The sequence below is a fragment of the Lepidochelys olivacea genome, assembly GCF_965140295.1.
Source record: "Lepidochelys olivacea isolate rLepOli2 genome assembly, chromosome: 1".
Classification (NCBI taxonomy): Eukaryota; Metazoa; Chordata; order Testudines; family Cheloniidae; genus Lepidochelys; species Lepidochelys olivacea.
Genome location: NC_140411.1, coordinates 284,620,882 through 284,642,540, shown reverse-complemented (window position 1 = coordinate 284,642,540; position 21,659 = coordinate 284,620,882). Strand labels below are relative to the sequence as shown.

The 21,659-nt window shown below is 42.3% G+C and overlaps 1 protein-coding gene across 1 annotated transcript; it reads right to left on the bottom strand.

The window, feature by feature from the left end:
• Positions 1 to 1,107: 1,107 nt before the first annotated feature.
• On the bottom strand, positions 1,108 to 19,830 carry CCDC107 (coiled-coil domain containing 107). The gene is made up of 6 exons (XM_084630156.1): positions 19,579 to 19,830; positions 13,264 to 13,469; positions 8,562 to 8,628; positions 4,157 to 4,247; positions 2,570 to 2,679; positions 1,108 to 1,693 (listed from the first exon to the last, which is right to left on the bottom strand). Exons 1-6 carry the CDS (start codon positions 19,739 to 19,741, stop codon positions 1,401 to 1,403), a joined length of 930 nt encoding a protein of 309 aa, XP_084486282.1. The 5' UTR covers positions 19,742 to 19,830; the 3' UTR covers positions 1,108 to 1,400.
• Between the last annotated feature and the right edge of the window lie 1,829 nt (positions 19,831 to 21,659).

The window sequence follows — 21,659 nt, the reverse complement described above, 5'->3', positions numbered from 1 at the left end:
CATTTGTGCCAACCTCCAACCCAGATGTCTATTTCCCTCCCTACTCAGGTGGAGTCTGTCCCATGACAACAGTCCTCTGTCCCTGAATACTTCCCAGTGGTCAAACACTCCAAAACCCACCTTATAGCACCACTGCCTGAGCCATCTGTTGATCATCATACCTTTGAGATCTGGATGCACTGGGCTTGGGGGGTGGAGAAGGAGTGCTGTTCCTAGGTGCAGGGGCAACGGGACTCAGCAGGGGATCCCGGTGAAGATGGTTGGAGCTCAGCAGGGAGGTCTGGGTGTGGGGGCTCAGTGGGGAGGTTCGGGTGCTGGGGTAGTGGGGCTTGATAGGGTGGGGATCGAGGCGCAGCAGGTCGGGGATCAGTGGGGTGGAGGGGGCTCAGAGGGGTCCAGGTGTATGGCAGTAGGGATTGTCAGGGTGAGAGTTTGATGGGCCTGCTTAACAGGGGAGCCCCAGCTGCTGCCGAGGGGATACTGCATGCCAGACTCTTGCTTCTCCCCACAATTCCCCTATCCCCTTTCTTCTCTATCCCCCTCCCCTCACTCCCACGTTCCCCTCCCCCTGCTCTATTCCACCCCTTCCTTCCTCACTGCCTCTTCCCCAACCCCCGCTTACCCAGCCCCACCGCAGGCACTCACTGTTGCACAGAAAACAGGAAAGCTCCCAGCACACACAAAGGGAGCACAAATACCACTCGGACTCAGGAGGCGGTGTTCAGCTGCAGAGGCAGCAGAGCGGAAAGCAGCCTCCTTCAGCTGGATAGCTGTGTGCTTGCAGAAATGAGGGCAGGCAGTGGCATAGAACCCTGTGTGTCTCCCCTGTGCCTCACTCTGTTTGGAGGGGGCAATCCCCCCCAAAAAACTGCAGCCATGGTCACCCCACCTCCCTCCTCCAGCGTGGCTTCCCTTTGCTTCCCTGCCATTTTCTGCAGGGAAGCCCAGGAATTCTACAGGAGAGCCATTTTTAGTGGGCATGCAGAATCTCCCAGGCAGTATACTTCCTTCAGTTTGCATGTGAAACTCCAGAAAAAGACCTGTAAATTACTCTACGATTTCTATATTTAAAATAATCACTATGAGTTATATCTATTCCTCTTAGTTTTAATTAGAGTATGAAAACAAATATTGTATTAAGAAACCCTGATGCTTTAGTGAAGCACCATGTGTAATTTCAGTGTATTATATACAGATAGTACAGATATATTTTCTATAGGAAAAATGAACAGAAATATATGTGTAAACATTCTCTGTGAAAGCCTGCCACCCACTGAAGTCAACTGCAGAACTCCCATTGACTTCAGTGGGGCAGGATTTCACCTCTAAAGCATATAGCAGTGACAGAATATTTTAAAAGTGCATACGTTATGTGCAACAATTCTTTAATTTTGAACATTTTATATAAGCATATTTAATTCATATCTATTACGCCTCCTTAATTCAGTCTCTTCTGGTTCCAGTATCTCTCTATTTATTATTTCTTGAACTTCTATCACCTTTGGCTCAATCAGCTGACTAAGTGTGAATTCATCATCACACAGTTCATACTCTTCCTTTCTGTAACAACCATCAGTATCTTCAAGCACATCTTCAATACTATGATCTTCTTTGTCATCTGCTTTTTCCTGAGTGTGTCTGCCAAACGACTGAATGAGATCTTCAAGTTTCTCATTACACGTGTGATTAACATCTTAGTTTACAAAACAAGAAAATGGAGATTTAAGATTAGTGATAGAGTTTTCAGTTTCAGAAGTCATTCTTAGACGTTTCAGTTTGAATTCCTCCAAAAAGTCTGACTAATGCATTAGAGACCTATTGAGGCTGAGAACTCATGATGCAGTCAGACAATTCCAGTCTCACTAATAAAGCAGCAGAGGACTTCTGGCTCTAAATGCAGCAGTGTATCCTGGTAGGATTGAACTGTGTTCCCACCTCTAAAGATCCAACATCTCAATTTGTAACTAGGTACCCCACAGGTAAGAAGTGAGCTGCTACTTTTATAGACTACAACAAGTGGCAAAAAATAAGATTTTAAAATACTGTCTGATAATATTCACCAGTATGGAAAGTAAGAACCATATTGCATCCAAGATGTATGAACTGAACATTCAATTATTTACAACTTAAGTAAGCTAAACACTGATTTTACTGTAATAAGGATCTACAACAGGGGTCTCAAACACGCAGTCCGCAGAGCTATTAGCTGTGGCCCGCCAAGTTCTCCGTATCCCCTCCCAGTTATTTCCTGCGGCTACCAAGCTCCCCTCCCCCGCCGCCTCTCCAATGCGCCTCATCCCTGCTCCTCTACCTACCTCCAGGCTCTTCCAGCCGCCAAACAAAGTGCTGTTTGGCAGCACTTAGCGGTTTCCAGGAGGGGCGGCGGGAGCGGGGAGCTGTGTGCTCAGGAGAGGAGGCGGATAAGAGGCGGGGCAGGGATTTGGGGAAGGGGTAGCGGGCAGTGTCAGTGATGCGGCCCACAGGTCAATGTATTAGTCTTCATGTGGCCCTCCTCGTAATTTGAGTTTAAGATCCCTGATCTACAACATTGACTGAAAACTAGAAGTACCTTTTAGTTTCATTTCTGATTTATCCAATCCACTTTCCTTCATCAGCTGTCTAATGGACTGGAGCTGTGTCATTATTTCATCTTTCTGTTCACAAGCCAAAGCATTAACACTGAAATGAAGAAAGACACAAGAAGCTGAAGGTTCACCTGAGCTACAACTGGAAATGAATACTTGTCAAAATTGCATTGAAAATATTATTCTGACTCCAGAATAGATCGAACTATTTTTTCCAGGTGAATTACTACTACCATGGTTGGAGTGACTAAACAGTTTGAAAACTTGTTGGCAACCATCATTACATTTCCTCTGAAGATTGAGGGAGAAAAAAGCAAAACTGAAATATAGCTACTGGCTGATTTCATTACTGAATTTTTATGATGGGTGTTCCAGATTAAGTGCCCACTGAAACATGAAATTAACGATGAAAGCTATTCTAGACAACTTGTCTAAAGACCTCAGAAGGGGAACATTACAGCTTCGATAAGAGTGTTTTATCAAGATGTTTTGTTTTGAAGAGATTGCCGTTAGAGTATTAGCCAATTGCAAGTTTGTCATTTAATTTTCTGGATTTAATAAGTTTCAACACATGCAGTACCTGTTAAATTTAATAATGTATTGAAAGTTAAGTTCAAGAACAGCACTGAGGTAATACATTTGCTTTAATTGAATAATGTAGTTCTCATGAAAGATGTCAAATCAACACCCAGTACTCAGTTCACATGCAGATAGGGACTCTTGATTGCTGATGTACAACACTCCCAATTAGTGTGCCTCAACCCTACTTCAGGGGAGGTACTTTTCTAGAGGTATAGGGAATAACTAACATGAGCTACTTATTTTCTACTGAAACTACCAATGGATCAGAAATTATGATAATTCCCTATGATATACATTCATAGCCACCTAAACCAAATAAGTTAAGTTAATAAAGGCCAAATATGGTTGCTATCAAATGGTAGTTACTTTTGGTCACTACCCATGATCTGGAAGGGGAAGAAACTCCATATTATGTTAAGTCATGAGCCATCCAATCCCCAGCAAAGAATTTCAAATGCTATTTAGGTTTACTTTGTATTTAGAAGAGATTTCACTAAACTATACTTACTTCTCCTTCCTCAGAATCGGTATTAAGTTTCAATTAAGATCAGTTTTTCTACAACTGGGCTTTCCATAATTTTGAAGACAATCTTTAATAAAAATCATTTAAGAAACCAGGAATTTTACTTAGTACTTAAGATAATATTGTTTCTAAAGAACTGAAGCAAAATTGGTGAACGTGTTTTATATGGATGTTTTGAATGTGGCAAGACATGAAAATACCACTTTGCAGTATTATCATCCCATTACTATGCAGCTTACATCTGTATGTCAAAAAGGGAGCTGTCTGTAGGAATGCCTGTTTAAATCTGAAGAGTTGGCTACTGTCTGTACAGCATTATACAAATGCTACATTACAAACAAGGTTTCTCAGTACCTCATAAATAAGATAATCTTGAGATGTTTGTAACTCCCTAAAAAAGTTAGAAGTCAATTAGTATAACTTTATTTAAGGCATAACCTGTATTCCTTATCCTGGAATTACTCACCAGTTTGACAGTGGGTCTAACTGAGTCAATAAAGAATTTAAAATTTTCTCTGTCTGTGCTAGATGCTGCTCCAGTTCCAAAAGCTGATGTTCTAAAAGAAAAGAGTGTATTAGACATGTGTTCGCACTGCAAAATGGCAGCAAAGAAATAAAAACCAATTATATTTCTGGTTGGGTATATATCAAAGAAATAAAGTAACCCCGTCTCTGTAAAACTTTGGAGTGACTGTGTGTAAAAGTTGCTCAGCTCTTGGCACTATCTTACTAAAAAAAGGAGGAACTGAGTTCAGAAAAAGTAACTCCAGTTATCAGACAAATGCGGGAAAAAATTGACGAATGAAAAAGAAAAACTATACACACAATTATTTTTCTAAGCATGATGGGGAGGACACCCTAATAAGTTATAGGGATTTGAAGGATGTAAACACCAGCAAAGGCACAGGAGTTGGTTAGGGTAGTAAATAAAAAGCAACGTAACTAGGAGCAATAAAGGGGAAATCATGACTACAAAGGCAAAACATCCTGAGAGTAAATATTAAGCTCTCTTGCAGGTTCCCCAAAGGACGTAACAGAAACCACATTACTTGGCATTTAGACTAGGCTCAAAAAGACACTAGAAAGTGTGTTGTGGGGAACAATCCTTTATTAATATGCAGTGGTAATGGATTACTCCATTACTCCTTACTACATCTCTTCTATAAAGCTGTTAAACTTTATAGTATAGTTAAAAATCATGACATGCCCAGTCTGACCTACTCTAAAAAATGACATTAGTACACATTGATCTTCTGCTCTAGAGTGCAAGACCCAAGAAAACAGATTGTAATCTACTTAAACTGCCAAACTCCCACTCTCAAAATTACTTTATTGGAGAATATTCAACCAACCATAACGGGTGGGCAAACTATGGCCTGGGGGCCACATCCAGCCCTTCAGATGTTTTAATCTGGCCCTCGAGCTCCCGCTAGGGAGCAGGGTCATGGGCTTGCCCCACTCCGCATGCGTCATGGCTCCCAAAAGCAGCAGCATGTCCCCCCTCCGGCTCCTACGTGACCAATGGGAGCTGCAGGGGTGGTGCCTGCGGACAGGGCAGCGCACAGAGCCGCCTAGCCACTTCTTAATGTGGAAGACAGAGCGGGGTCCCAGCCCAGAGAACTCTCTTGCACCCGCAACCCCATCCCAGAGCCCACATCCCCAGCCAGAGCTCCCTCCTGTACCCTAAACTCACCATTTCTGGCCCCACCCCAGAGCCTGCACCCCCAGCCGGAGCCCTCACCCTAACCCCCAATTTCGTGAGCAATCATGGCCTGCCACACAATTTCCATACCCAGATGTGGCCCTTGGGCCAAAGAGTTTGCACACCCCTGAACCATAATAATGGCCATCCTGGATCAGACCAATGGTCCATCTAGACCCGTATCCTGTCTTCCAACAGTGGCCAATGTCAGGTGCTTCAGAGGGAATGAACAAAATGGGGCAATTATCAAGTGATTCATCCCCTGACGTCCACTCCCAGCATCTCATAGTCAGAGGCCAGGGACACCCCCTAGAGCACAGGATTGCATCCCTGACCATCTTGGCTAATACCCACTGATGGGTATTATAATAGTATTATAATATCCTCCATGAACTTATTGATCTCATTTTTGAACTGAGTTATACTTTTAGCCTTCACAACATCCCCTGGCAATGAGTTGCACAGGTTGGCTGTGCACTGCGTGAAGAAGTACTTCCATTTGTTTGTTTTAAACCTACTGCCTATTAATTTCATTGGGTTACCCCCTGGTTCTAGTGTTATGTGAAGGAGTAAATACCACTTATTTACTTTCTCCACACCAGTCACAATCATATTCCCCCTTCATCATCATCATCTCCTCTTTTCAAAACTGAGGAGTCACAGTCTTATTAAACTCTCCTCATATGGAAGCTGTTCTATACCCCTAATCATTTTTGTTGCCCTTCTCTGTACTTTTTCCAATTCTAATAGATCTTTGAGATGGGGTGACCAGAACGAGACATAGTATTCAAGGTATGGGCATACCATGGATTTATATAATGGCATCTAATTTACTATCTTATCTTCTATCCTTTTCCTAATTATTCCTAACGTTCGGTTCACTTTTTGGAATGCGACTGTGCATTGAGTGGACGTTTTCACAGAACTATCCATAATGACTCCAAGATCTCTTAAGTGGTAATAGCGAATTTAGATCCCATTGTCTTGTATGTACAATTGGGATTAGGTTTTCCAGTGTGCATTACTTTGCATTTATCAACCAAGAATGTCCTGTTACAGCAAGTTATTCTAAATGTATATTGTGTCCTCATTGCCAAAAAGAACAAGCCAACCAATAAACAAAAGTCATGCCCTTAGCATTTTGAAACCAAAGGCTCACAAATAGCTCCTTTACCTGAAAAATGAAAAAAAGAATTCTATAAATGTAGAAACAGACAAATTGCTAAGGATGGACAGACAAGAACAGCACAAGCATGTAGAGACAAAAATCAGAACGCCTAAGACAAAAATGTGTTACGTCTAGCAAGAAACAAAAGGCAATATGAAGAGGTTCTAGAAATACATTAGGAGGAAGAGAAAGTACTGGACCACAGCTTAGCTGGAGAAGTAGAACTAAGAACACGTGACATCAAGAAGGCTGAGGTGTTTAATGCCTGTTTTGCTTAAGTCTTCCATAAAAAGGTTAACACAATATTAACAATAAGAGGGAAGGAACAAGTTAGAGAATATTTAGATAAATTAGATGCATTCAAGATGGCAGGGCCTGACAAAGTTTACCCTAAGGAACTGAAGGAATTAGACATAGCAATCTCAGAATCATTGGGAATTATCTTCAAAAATTCACGGAGGACGGGCACGGTCCCAGAAGCCTGGAAAACAGCAAACATAGTACATATCTTTAAAAAGGCGAACAAAGGACTCAGCTAATTAGAGACCAGTCAGCCTAACTTTGATACTTGTAAAAATACTGGAACAAGTTATTAAAACAATCAATCAGTTTGTAAGTGCCTACAGGATAATAGGGTTTCATGTAATAGTCCACATGGATTCATCAAAAATAAATCCTGACAGGCTCCTTCTTCGATAGGGTTACTGGCCCACTGGCTGGGGTGGAAGTAGCATGTGTGATAGATCTTGATGTTAGTAAAGCTTTTGACACAGTCCCACATGACAGTCTATTAAGCAAACTAGGGAAATGTAGTCTAGAAGAAGTTACTATAGGGTAGATGCACAGCTGGTTGAAAGACCATTCTCAAATAGTAGTTATCAACAGTTCACTTGGAATGAAGTGGAGAATATGCTCGTAAAGTCTAAGGAGGACATCAAGCTGGGAGGGGTTTCAAACACTTTGAAGGACAGGATTAGAATTAAAAACAAAACTGAAGAACTGGTCTGGAAATCAACAAGATGAAATTCAATAAAGACAAAAGCAAAGTACTGCACTTTGGAAGGAAAAAAATCAAATGTGTGAACACAAATTGGGAAATAACTTGCTAGGCAGTAGTATTGCAGAAAAGGATGAGGGTGTTATAGTGGATCATAAATTGAAAATGAGCCAACAATGTGAATCAGTTTCAAGAAACTCAAATGTCATTCTGGGACGTATTAAGAAGGGTTGTATGCAACACAGGAGGTAATTGTCCCACTCTAGTTAGCAATGGTAGGCCTCAGCTAAAGTTGTGTGTCCAATTTTGGGCACCACACTTTAAGAAATATGTGGACAAGCTAGAGAGTCCTGGGGAAAGCAACAAAAAGGATAAGAAGTTTAGAAAACCTGAACTATCAGGAAAGGTAAAACAATGGGACATATTTAGTCTTGAGAAAAGAAAGCTGAGGGAGGACTTCAGTCTTCAAATATGTTAAGGGCTGTTATAAAGAAAGACGACAGTGATGAATTGTTCTCCATGTACACTCAAGGCAGGACAAGAAGTCAATTGTTTAATCTGCAGCAACGGAGATTTAGGGTGGATATTAAGAAAAACACTCACTAAAACAATAGGTAAGCTCTGGACTAGGCTTCCAAAGAAGGTTGCGAAATCCCTACCATTGGAGGCTTTTAGGAACAGGTTGGACAAACACCTGTCAGGTATGATCTTGGTATGCTTGGTGCTGCCTCAGCACAGTGGGTGGGCTAGAAAGCTGCTCCGAGTCCCTTCCAGACCCACATTTCTCTGACTGTAAGTATGCCACTACTGAGCACTGCTCTATGCCTATCACATACCCAAGCACCTAATTTTAAATTAACAGTCTTGCTAATGTTCTTCAAAGCATTTTAATAAACTAAGGGATTGGGTTTTGTTCTGCAACATATCAATGAATGCATATGGTTTTATTTTAGAAGGAAAACTATGCATTTTGCAATTATGCAGGTTCTGAACTGATGCCTTGCCTGTTTCTTTTGCCTTATCTTCTGTATTTTTCTGTTTCTTGGAAGAACTTCCTTCTTGAGATTTCATCTAAAAAAAAGTGAAGTTACACTTAACCCAACATAATAGCTTAATATATGTTTTAGAAGATAGAAACCTTATTTAAGCATCTAAATCTATTAAAAGTCTCAGCTACTGTTTACTTTGTGATATTTTCATTCACCCTTGATCCCCCCACTCCTCAAATGCAGCAAAGCTCTCACTGAAACTATCCAAAGCTTTTTGCTAAAGGAACATTTTAACATTTGTGAAATAATATCCATAAAACGTTTGTCCAAATCACTCTAGTTTTGCTAGTGTAGTAGGTGTCCTGTTGCTTTCAGCAGATGCATTATATGAAACAAAATAATTTTATTTGTTTCAGATTATCTCACCAGAAGTACTCACTTCAGAATCAGGCAATTTATTTCAGAAGCTGCCAGAAAACAAGCCAAGGATAACAAAGATGCGTGTATAAAACTACGTTCAAGATCTTACATATGTTCATCGATCCAAAATATTTTGACTTCTACCTCAAATGTGTCACTGTAAGCACATAGAAAAAAAAACACTGATTTACACTGCTACCTTAAACTAGGTGCCACATTTTTGTCAAAACCGTTTACAGAATTTCTCAAGTCACTGTATGAACAATGCATGAAAATTGCTATACGGCTATTCAATTGTGCAAATACACAAATTGGTCTCAAATTTATTAAGGGGAATTTGTTTTAGCAGACACATTAACACCTTCAATTTACATTTAACCACAAAAATCTTCAGAAATTTAACCTCCTAGACCATATAATTATGCAAGACAATTAAGACTCCATTTCTGATCAATGTATGCTAACTGCCTCAACAACAGTAGGTTAATAAATCTCCAAGTATGTGAAGACTATAAACACCAAGAATGCTGAGGAATGCCAGCATACAGGGTGGTAGGGAGAAATCTCAATGGGAATGATACCTTTATTTAAAAAAAAAAAAAAAAAAAAGTTATGCTGAATGTCAGGAAAATTTTCTTGATAAGGTCTTTCGGGCCCTGGAATTCTCCCCCAAGAAAAGTGGTGGAAGCCCTATCTATATCTAGGGCTTCCGCTATTTTTCTTGGGAAAAATTCCAGGGCCTGAAAGATCTTATCAAGGAAAACAAAAATATATATATATAATATAATATCTGGGGCATTTAAAAGGCAAAGGGGGGAGGTTTTGCTTTTAATACTGGATAAGCAACCTCTAGCAATGACCTTTTCTCTCCAACCATACAGTTAAGCCTCTTGTAGCACAGGCCCTCATCCTGAATCTCAATTACCACTACCTTTTCTTCTCCAGCTTTGAGAAATGCAGTCTGCCCTGCTTATATCGCTGCAAAAATAGTTTTCATGGCTCACCACTTTGAGTAGGTCAGCCCCCTTTGCATTCCTCCTTCTCCTCACAGCAAACACGCTACTCATCTTTTCTTTTAAGGCCCTCCGTGATACTTCTGCAGGAATTCTATGCCAAAAAATTCTGCATATTTTGTCAAAATAACACAATATAATCATGCTTATGTCAATTATTTTGGTAATACAGCAAGTATGTCTGTAATAATTGCTGGAAAGGAGCCTGGGAGTGAACCTGGAGGGTTGTTGGGTGTGGGTGGGAGAGTATGGAACAGGGTTTGTTTGTTTGTTTTGAGGGGGGTGGATTGTTAGGCAGTTCGGAAGCATCCCCACACTGACCCTAGCCTCTCACCCTCACTCAGCCACCCTCCCATGCCCCCTGGGGTCCTACAACACCTCCCTCACTCAGCCACCCGCCCATACGCCTTGCCTGCCCCATCACCCTGCACCCCCATGTCCCCTGGGGTTCCCCTCATCACCCTGCACCTCCAGTCCTAGTCAGCCCCTAGCTCAATGCTGTCACCCCAGTAGCTCCTGTGCCCCCACCCCAGTCTGTCCCCCACACCCTTCTGAACCCCAGTCTATGTGATCCCCAGCAGCCCTGTGTGCCCTGCTCTGTCCATCCCTCCATATCCTGAGTCTCCTCACCTGGCCCTGTTGGCAGGGCACTGTGAGGAATGCAGTCTCTCCCCTCCTCCCTATCTGCAGCTGGCTGCTCCAGCCTGAGTCAGCTGCCCTCTGTTCTGGCATCACAGCAGCCCCTGGTGGGTAAAATGTGTAACCACAGCACCTCTCCAGCAGAATTCTATTTTCTGCAGAGAAAAAAAAAAAAAAAAAATCTGTGAGGGACATGAATTCTCCACATGTGCAGTGGCACAGAATTCCCCAGAAGTACCTTCGAGGCCTGTCCTCCATTATCTCCTATGCACATGAAGATGTCAACTTCAGCAGCATCCGCTTTGATAATGACACCAACCTTTGTAAATTTAACAAATGTGTTACAAACAAGCACCTTCACGCTCTCTCCCATATTGCTTCTCATGCATGGGAGGAGGTTCCCGATAAACACCCACAAGGCCAACTGATCAGCCTCCTTAAAACTCTCTTCTCTCACGATGTCCATAAAAGAAACTTACACCAGCTGCTGACTGCTGTTAAATGTGACAACTACTTTTCATGCTGACCAGTTTTGACTTATTACCTTATGCTCCTTGTTTGTTGTACTCACCTGTAGTCTCTGGTCTCATTTAGACTGTAATCACTTCAGAAAAGCGACTGTCATTTTATTATGTGTTTGTATAGTGCCCAGAATGGTTTTCTCCAGTTCTAGGACTAGAGATCTTAGTAGCTACCACAATGCAAATAAATATCAGGTCCTCACTACACTAGAAAACTGGATTACCACCTCTCTTTTGGCACTAAAAATACATATGGTGTTCTATTTTTTAAACAAAATTCCCCATTGTTGCTGCATAACTGATGGGAGGAAAAAAGTCTAGACTTTTCTTACCGCTAAAGATTTCAGGGCGTGTCTATACAGTGCTCCTAGCATGCTCTAGAAGGTACCTAGTGACATGAATTAGGTACCTTTAGACCCTGCTGGCATGTTCTAAGACAAGGCAGATAGATTTACTCCTGAGAGAATTTTACAGAAAAAAAATTAAAAATTCTACCTATTTTGTCTGTCAGACCACCACCACCACACCATTTTCAATTATTTGCTGAAAAGTATTTTGAAATAAATTACCTAAATAACTGAAAATGGTGTGGTTCATAGAATCATAGAATATCAGGGTTGGAAGAGACCTCAGGAGGTCATCTAGTCCAACCCCCTGCTGAAAGCAGGACCAATCCCCAATTTTTGCCCCAGATCCCTAAATGGCCCCCTCAGGGATTGAACTCACAACCCTGGGTTTAGCAGGCCAAAGCTCAAACCACTGAGCTATCCTCCATTGTGTTACTGTGTTATTTTGACAAATAAAATAGGCAGCATTTTGCAGAAATTAAAGTTTTTAGGCACAGAATTTTTAATTTTAGGTTCAGCATTCCCTCAAGAGTACCAGGGTTCTGTGTGCTACAATTTAGATGCAGGCAGCTCTGTGGGAAATCCAGGTGCAAGGGGGATCTGTATGCACAGGGACTCGTTGTGGGGTTCTGGGTGCAGGGGAGTCTAGGTGAAGATGGTTAGGGCTCAGTGCTGGGGGGTCCGGATGCTGGGGCAGTGGTTGAGGTTTGAGGGGGTGGAGGGCTCTGGATGCAGGGAAGTCTGAGGGTGGGGGGCTCCTGATGCAAGGGGTGAGGCTTGGCAGGGTGGGAATTCCGGAGGGGGCAGGGGAGCTGGGACTGGTCCAGATGCACAAAGGTTGGGTAGACAGGGGGAACAGCTCCCCATACAGTGACCCCTTTCCTCGCGGAGGAGGAACAGTGGGGCTAAGAAATGGGGGGATGGGTCACTGTACGGGGAGCTGCTCCCCGTCTGACCAACCCCCATGCATCTAGACTCACCCCACATACCCAAACCCCTCACTGAGCCTCACTCTCCCACATGCAGAACTCCCAAACACTGAGCCTCACCCTCTGCACCCACACCCCTCCGCCATTCAGAGCTTCCTGCAGCTGGGGGGAGGTTTCTGGGGGGTTGATCTGACCCAACCCTAGTTGCTCCATGTGGGGGAGGGGGAACTTCATCTCCATGTCGTCCTCCTCCCCCATCCCCTGCCCAGCTGGGACTAATGTCCTTGTGCAGCCAGGGCACCTCCAGACACCTCCAGCCCCTTTCTCTCCAGCAGTGAGACTTACCTATCCCCCAGCTGCTCCAGGTGCCTGGACAAATGCATCTGCACTGCCAGGACGTGAGCACTGGTACAGCTTCTCTTTGCTTCACCACAGAAACCATTTTTCTGCAGGGAAGCAAAGAGAATCTGCAGGGGGACACATTTCTATGTGGGAAGAGAGAGAGAGAGAGTTTGAGCTGCTGCTTAGATTATGAATAGTACTATTATATGAGGCTGTATCTCCAAAGTCTTGCCCAAGACCCAGAGAGGGAAGTTAGGATCTTAGATTTTAAATGTAAAAGACAAGAGGAAAAATGAAGAGTTAGAAAGTCTCCATACACAAAAAAAAAAAGCAGTAAACAGCACAGTTTTTACTTTGCAGCTCACCTTTGAAACGACACTGGGCAAAAACCAAAATAGGAGTATTTTGAAGAACAATCTGCATGGACACAGGGGAGGAACAAATGACCTGTTAGGTCTTCACAATCTCTCACTTCTATGGTTAAGATATTTATATTTAATATTTACCTTTAGGAATTTGTATGCTGCAAACACCCCCACACCAATAGCATACAAGGGCATGAGAGTAAAAGCTAAGTCTTTGCCACTTCCTCTAGTTCTCTCACTCTTCCTGTCCTTTTCCCTTACATGCCTCATCTGCTGAAAGCTTTGGTATGCTTTACTTTCAGAACCTCCTGAATTCAGATGAGACTGATGAACTCTCTCAGAGGCACCTGCAAAATGAAATATTTTAAAAGAAAAAGTTTAGCCTTGTAGTTAATTTCAAAATGAGACTGTTCTGAGATTTTCCTCCTTGTAGATTCACCATTTCTTTAATATTGTGTCAACTGAAAGCTATTATAAAACAACCACATACAAGACTACACTAGACCACCCTTTCACATATGCACAGTAAAGGTTATCTTTAAAAAATTCTCAAAGTAAAACACTCTTTCTTCAAAGCTACTAAATTAAACACAGTACAAGATACTAGGCGATTTCTTTCTTACCAATGGAAATAATTTGGCAAAGTAATTGCAAACTGCAGTTAAGTTAGATATAACCAGTAATACACTGACATTAAAATGAAAATGCAAATAGCAATCTGGCATTGAACTTAAACCTACTGGAACTGATTTTTATTATTAGGATCAAACTTTCACTAATTTTTCCATAAAAAGAGCTTTGATTTCAGTATTATCTATCTTTAGAAACAGAAATTTAATGTCTCCCTGTCTAAGCAAGAGATATTCACTGAAATAACCAGATCAACATATGTAAAATACAGGTTTTAGCTCTAGGTTCAGTGTCATTGTGAATGCTCTTACGCACGTGTAGGAGTGTCATATCTCAGTACAGTTAAATATATAGTATTACACATATGCAGTACACATTTTCCAAACACTTAACTCTATTTCTAAAAAGGCTTTCCATGTGTCTTATTAAGATGTCCTATTGACAACTGAATCAACAAGGAGTCTGAAGTTTCAAAATTAGCGTCTTTGAAATGTGAATTGAGGAGAGCAAGAATTGTATTGAAGCATGAAAAGTCTGCCTCCCACATACCAATATGATCTAGAAAATGGAAAATGAAATTTTAGCAACCTTTATATGGCTAACCAATATATACCCTTAAGATGAAAAGAAGCATGAAGTTTCAGACTACAGTGTAATTCTTCCCCCAGAAATAAGTAACAAATGCATTCTTAGCTCAAGTGGCACCTCCCAGTCACAACTTCTAATATCCTTCAGAACACCAACACAGCTGAGGATTTCTAGTGAGAGTAACGAAGAACATAATTATAGACAGTTCTCATGTGAATCATAGTAAGCTTACTACTTCTGCCAATAGTTGCTAGCCTATGGCCATATTTTGCTGCCTATTGAACAATGTGCCTTAAAATTTCCAGAGATGTGAGCCTTGTTTCATTTAACACCACTTCACAAGAAGGTGATACTGTACTTGAAAAAAAACACTCCCTGGTATTATCTTACATCAAGATAGCCGTGTCCAGTGAATGTACAACAAGTGGGATTCAAGCCTTAAACAAAAATAGACATTGCAATTTTGTCACAGTCAAAGGAGAAAGATTACTAAAATAGATTCCTCTAGGTGGAGGAGTGGTTTTGATAAAAAAAAAAAATTGTAAGTCAAGAAGTGAAAACATGAACTTAGATGCAGGGAGACTAAATCATGATATTTTGTAAATCTAGAATACAATGTCTAATGGGAGAATAATTCTTAGGGGTTTTAGAATTATCTTAAAATGCCAAAGCCCTCACCAAAAAACATTCAGACCTCTAATGATGAATTGGCAGTATAGTTGAGATTAATATCAGCTCTTCAGTGGAGCGGTTCTCAACAACCCTTCAAGTTCTGTCATATTTAATCAGTTTGCAGCATCTGAAATTTGAGCAAGTTTTACATATCCAATTGTTGTTCCTTGGAACATGAAGTAGAGCCGGGTACCCATATTAAGATATCACATGAGCTACTCCAACTAATGCAGACAGAACTCAAGACAGCACAAACAGCTACCTCAATCAAGTTCATGGATATCCTGACAAAGCTAAAGAGTTTAAAATGACATTGGCAGGTAGCAAACAACGTTTGAATAAAACAGTTAAGTCATTAGGCCATTTTGTATTAACTCAAACCCAGGTAGATTTTGGGTTTAAGGTTCTTATCAAACCTTTGGCATAGCTCTGATTAAGGGATTGGTACTCAAAATTAGAAAGCCTGCTTTTTATAGCGCCGCAGTATTTTTAATATAGTGTCCAAAAGTCACTAGATTCTTTCCTAACATATGAATGACAAAAATTTACAGTCTTAACAAACCAAAAAGGGTAAGGTGACATGGAAGAAATAGCATGCAATAATTATTTTTAAGATATATATTTTCCTTCACCTCGTTATTTTGCCCATTAATAGTTAGTCTTTACTTTCTGTTGCTTTAACTTGTGCTCAGTCATAGCCATTTGTACCTATTTCCAGTTTTGTTCGTTTTCAAAACATTTAAGTTACTTTAATCTCTTATTTCCTTTTTTTTTTTTAAAGCCATTTATGTAAACATTTCTACACGCTTAAACTTTGTTTAAATCAATCATCTTGTGTAGTCCTCATGACGAAGGCTACGATTTAGTCATGGGTATTTTTAGTAAAAGTCATGAACAGGTCATAGGCAATAAACAAAAATTCATGGCCAGTGACCTTTCTAAGGCTTTTACTAAAAATATCCACGACTAAATGGGTGGGGGCCGGGGGAGGGGGGAGACGCTGATGCGGGGGGGGCCGGCTGCTGCTGCTCAGGGGGAACACCACTCCAGCAGCGGCCAGTGCACCGAGCTGCGGGGCTGCCTGAGCAGCTGGGTGCAGAGCTGGTCCAGCAACTGCTGGTGTGGCTGTCCCCAGAGCCACTGAGCAGCTGGTCCCGGAGTCAGCTGCCTGAGCCACCCTGGGGTCAGCCACACTGGCCGCTGCAGAAGTCACAGAACCTGTGACTTCTGCAACCTTTGAGAAAACACATGGACAAGTTAAAGCACTTTCTTCGGTCTTCTTTCTTTTGCATAAATAACCAATGGGAAAACAGGCAGCATGATTTACTGACCAAACATCCAAGATGTGCAAGGGTCTTACCTAACGTATGAGTCAGAGTCTGGATATCTTCTGAATTGGCACAGGGAACTGAATATGTGGGAACTGCACAGCCAGCTAAAGAGTTTATTTTACTGTGTTACCATACCAAAACACTGGCTCCAGTAGGTAATGCACAGAAATGTGGGCCAAATGCTGGCCTCCAGTCAAACAGGATGAATTGATTTAACTCATTGATTTTGATCATGATTTAAATCAGCAAGCAGGAAATTTTTATTTAAATAAAGAATTTTAATCTCATTTTGCATTTGCACTTTTTAGTCCTTCTAATGAAAAGTTGAATCTCATTGGTTGGTAAATATATTGATTTTTAATTAAATATAGTCTTTACTCTAAGTTTGGTGGTACTTTTTGCTAATAAGGAGGAAATGCTATATCTATTTAATTATATAGCTTAAGACATTTATTCAGATTCTTATTTTTATTATGTTAAAAATGGCCTCTGGCATCTTATTTACTAAATGATTAATATGTTGCGTGTGATGTTTTTCCAGCTGCATGTAGATGGAAAATTAGAATTAAAGATAACTTGAAAATGGCGGGGTTTTGTGTTTTTTGTTAAATACAACCCATCTTAAATTCACTGCATAGGCAAGAAAAAAAGTTTATCAAGATATATTTTATATTTAAAACTAACTTATTTATTAAATAAAAGGAAGTATTAGCTATAGTTCCAATTGTTTCTGGTCTTCATGTACTTCAAGATTTTAAAACTAGTACATCGCATCCCAATTTTATTCATAGATTGGAAGAGAAAAACAAGCTTTCCCGCTTTTTCAGCTGCCAATCAGTATCTCAGTTTTGAACGGATTAGTCAGTGAAATGAAATACATGAATAAACTGAAATGGAGTGTGTTCTCTACACCTGAAGAGACTACTGCTATCAAAAGGTAGTTTAGCGCTCCAGCAAACTCTGATTCCAGGTGCTTAGCCAGTGACTTTCAACATTTCAGCAACATGACTCTTTAAATTTTACCAGCAAATATGTGCTGCTTGAATATTTAATTTAATTTAAATGGTTTTAAATAGATTATAATAAATTCAGGTCTTAACATAGGTTGTCAATCTCAAATTAATTTTGAATAGTTTTTTTTTAAATGTAATTTAAATTTTAAAAATCCATTTTTTAAAGTATTGATTTTTATCCACCCTGCAGCCGAGAACTCATCTTCAGTAATCGGCATGGAACATACTCAGATGTAGAAGGGATCTCTTGTAGTTCAGTGCAAACCCCTGTGACAGTGCCCCCCATAAGGCTTTATGGAAATACGCTTATGCATATATATGACATAACTGGAATATATTCTATGCTACATACGCCATGTAACATGTCTATATAAAGGTTATGATCTACTGCATCTATTAATCCTACTTGGGGGGCAAACAGCTGTGCATATCTCTCTATCAGTGTTCTAGAGGGCAAACAATTTATGAGTTTACCCTGTATAAGATTTATTCAGGGTTTGGGCCCCACTGGGAGTTGGGCGTCTGAGTGTCAAGGACAGGAACACTTCTGTAAACTGCTTTCAGTTAAGCCTACAGCTGTTAGGGGACATGGTTCAGACCTGGGTCTGGGTTTGCAGCAGGCTAGCGGGTCTGGCTCAAACCAGGCAGGGCACTGAAGTCCTAAACTGACAGGGCAGGAAAGCAGGAGCAGAAGTAGTCTTGTTATTTCTTCTGGTTTATAACTGCCTTCAATTTATCAAATCCTAAGGCTGTCTCAAGAAGTTAAATTGATCTAATTAATTACAAATATTAAAATGGAGCACTTGCCTTTAGATATATAGGGTCAAATCCTTGGCTGGCATAAATTAGCACAGTTCCATACCAATTTAGACCAGACAAGGATTTGGATTTAGTGAACAGCTCCAATCTCAGCACAGATGAAGATTATTAGTTTTAAACAAACATCACCCCCAATGCCTGTTTGCAGAAGTAAATACTAGCATATTATCCACCAATCAACATTATTTGATTTCCTTATTGAGATTGTAACACTCAGCTTTTTCACACTTCCCTGCATCCTGTTTTTACCATTTATTTGGAATAAAAATAAGACTAAGACCACCAGTTGGTTACAAGCAATACCTCGTTAGCCTAATAAAATGTGTGTTTTTGAGAACAGAGCATCATCTACACTTTTAGGAGAGGGGGAAATGCTCCCAGTTACCTCCTCTCTATTAAATGAAACAAAGTGTGTCTTAGCAATGTCTCTATCTTGTGATTCCTTTATAATCACTTCATTCTGTTGACTGCAAATAGTTATGTTTATTTTATGCACCAGAACACTGGGGGAGTGTAGGAAGTTAGATAGTTTGACTTATTCAGAGTTGATTGTCACAAAACTCTTTTCAAGCTAGCCTCCGATGTGTAACTCTAAACATGAAAACACAAAGCAGTTCCAACTATTGGCCACATATAAGTGTTTACAAAGAGGGAGGCAAAGGCCAAAGCCTGGTCTACACTATAGGGTTGCCTTGACACAAGCGGTCTTACATCACCTAGCTGTGGAAGTCTTCACTTACATTTGACTTCAGCTGACATAAGTGCCTCACTACACCAATTTAGTCACATCACCTCCCCAAGCAGCCTAGAATCAGGGTCAATGTAATTAGGTCAGCATCCGTGTAAACACGGAGTTGCTTACATCAACTACTAGATGCTTTCGGGAGCCACCCCACAATGCCCCACACTGGCGATAGAAGGGCTCCTGGTGGTGTCGAGGACCCACACCGCCAACACAAGGAGCCAAGCCTGCACAAGAACACAGGAGCGATCTGTGGCTGTATGCCAACATAAGATAAGTCGACATAATTGTGTTGGGTAGACATGGCCTAAAAAGGCTGTGGCTTCACCCCATTCCACAAACCCTCCTGACTGGAGACCAGGGTCACAGATTGCGCCATCTCTCACACCCCCAAGCTAACCCCCCGCGGGGGGAGGGGAATAGCATAAGAGAAATCGCTGCCTGTTACCCTTTCTCCCACCACCTCTCCTCCAGCTAGGGGGACAAGGGGGGGAGAGGGGGGGTTCAGCCTGTTACCCAAAGCCGGCCCACCGGCCTAAGGAGGACGCTTAACAACAAGTGGCGCCGCCAGTCTCCGCTGCTGCCGGGACACAAGGGAGGCTCGGGCGGCGGCTCCTCCGGAGACAAGTCGCAGCGCCCGGCGGGAGGGGGCGGTCTGTACCTGTGGGGGGCGGATAGGGACCGTAGCGACCGGGGCCAGCCTTGCCCCCCCGCAAGGCTCTGCCTGCTCCTCCTCCGCCCCCGAACAGCCTGGGCACCGCCACGAAAAGGCAGAGCAGCAGCACGACAGAGACCATGCCCTGCTGCAGCGCAGAGCCCGCCATGGCTGAGCCGCGCGCGCGCGCCCACACGCCCGCTGCGACGCCCTGGCCCGCTGTCGCTTCAGGAGGAAGGAGTCGGACCTGCCGAGGAGCTGCCAGGGAGCCCGGGATGAGAGGCGGCCCCAGCCCTGCTGCGGCTCCTCCTCCCCTGTCGGTATCGCCCCCCTGCGGGCTCCAGCCTCTCCTTGGCTAGCAGCAGGATCTGGTTCAGACAGCGCTGCAGTCACAGACTGTCCCCCAGCCCTGTCATGGGTCCCGCTCCCTCATTGCAAAACAGCCCCCAAACACCCCTGCACAGAGCCAGGGTCGCGCCTTACAGTCCTCCTAATACACCCACCACAGGAACACCACGTGGTGCAGTACAGCCCTGTTACACCCACCCACTGAAACACCACGATAGGAGCTGCTCAGTGCTCCAGTCAGGTCACACAGAAACACCACGATACGGAGCCTTTCAGTGCAGAATTTGTGTGTGTGTGGGGGGGGGGGGGGTGGAGGGTGAGAAAACCTGGATTTGTGCTGGAAATGGCCCACCTGATGATCACTTTAGATAAGCTATTACCAGCAGGACAGTGGGGTGGGAGGAGGTATTGGTTCATATTCTCTGTGTATATATAAAGTCTGCTGCAGTTTCCACGATATGCATCTGAGGAAGTGAGCTGTAGCTCACGAAAGCTCATGCTCAAATAAATTGGTTAGTCTCTAAGGTGCCACAAGTACTCCTTTTCTTTTTGCAAATACAGACTAACACGGCTGTTACTCTGAAACAGTGCAGTACAGTTATAATAAACACACATTCTTTAATGCAAAATAAAAATTAAGACATTATAAATACGCCTCATCCACAAAAAAGCAAGATTTAGTAATGCCAAATGCCTTTCCCCATGAGTGTTTTAGACTGAGATAGATGAAATCTTTAATAAATAAAATAAAATAAAACACGAATAATTAAATATTATTATTTATTGGACTATTGTAGCTGAATAGACGAGAAATTTCATTCCGTAATGGGAAATATTTACAATTTCAAAATATTTTCTCTCTCTCTCTCTTCACCCCCCCTACACACGCACACACACACTTACTTTTAATTCAGCATATATCCTTCTTATTACTCAACAGTGGAAAATGTAATTAGACAAGAACTCGAACTGTTCAGGTAGTTAGAAAGAATGGGGATGGAAAACCTCTGCGCTATAAGAAGTATATTGGGAATGCTGGAGTGGACTTGACACATTTTTGGAGGCTATGCAAATGTTTCCAGACTGGACCTGTTTCAAACATTTTCCAAGAAAGATCTCCAGAGTCTAAGCCCTCTCTGATCCGAAAGCCACCGCAAATTTAACTCCTCATCCTGACATCTGTTTGTCAGGAGCTATATGTTTTTACCAAGATGCAGGAGGTACCTATGCATTCCAGGGAGGCAAAGATTATTCTCATTCATACGTCTACAGACTTGGTGGCAACCAGGGGGTGACAAATGCACAGGGGACGGGACTCTTTGCTGCTGCAGAGCCTTGCAATTAATATCAGGTTGGAGGAAGGGATGGTTTTCAGGGAGAGCAGTAGAGTTAGTGATGCCATTATGTGTGAGTTCCAGGAAATCTGCAGGTGTCAGAGTGCTGTAGCTCGATGTCAACGGGAGGGAAAGAGGGCTATGTTAGTGCTTCCAGATTACTCTTTCGGAGGGGGATACAGAAAATGCTGCTGGGGAGGAATCCTGATGCGGAGTAGAATCTATACTGTGGACGAGTGGCGGGGACGACTTAGTGGGAGACTGTCAATGCATCCATGTTGTGAGGGGGCCCAGCCAGTGCTGTGTGTGTGGACGGGTCCCCGGAGGCGGAGGGGCTCAGTCAGAGCGGGGGGTCGGGCTCGCCTGGGGGCGGGAGAGTCTCTCTGGGACCGTTGCAGTCACAGC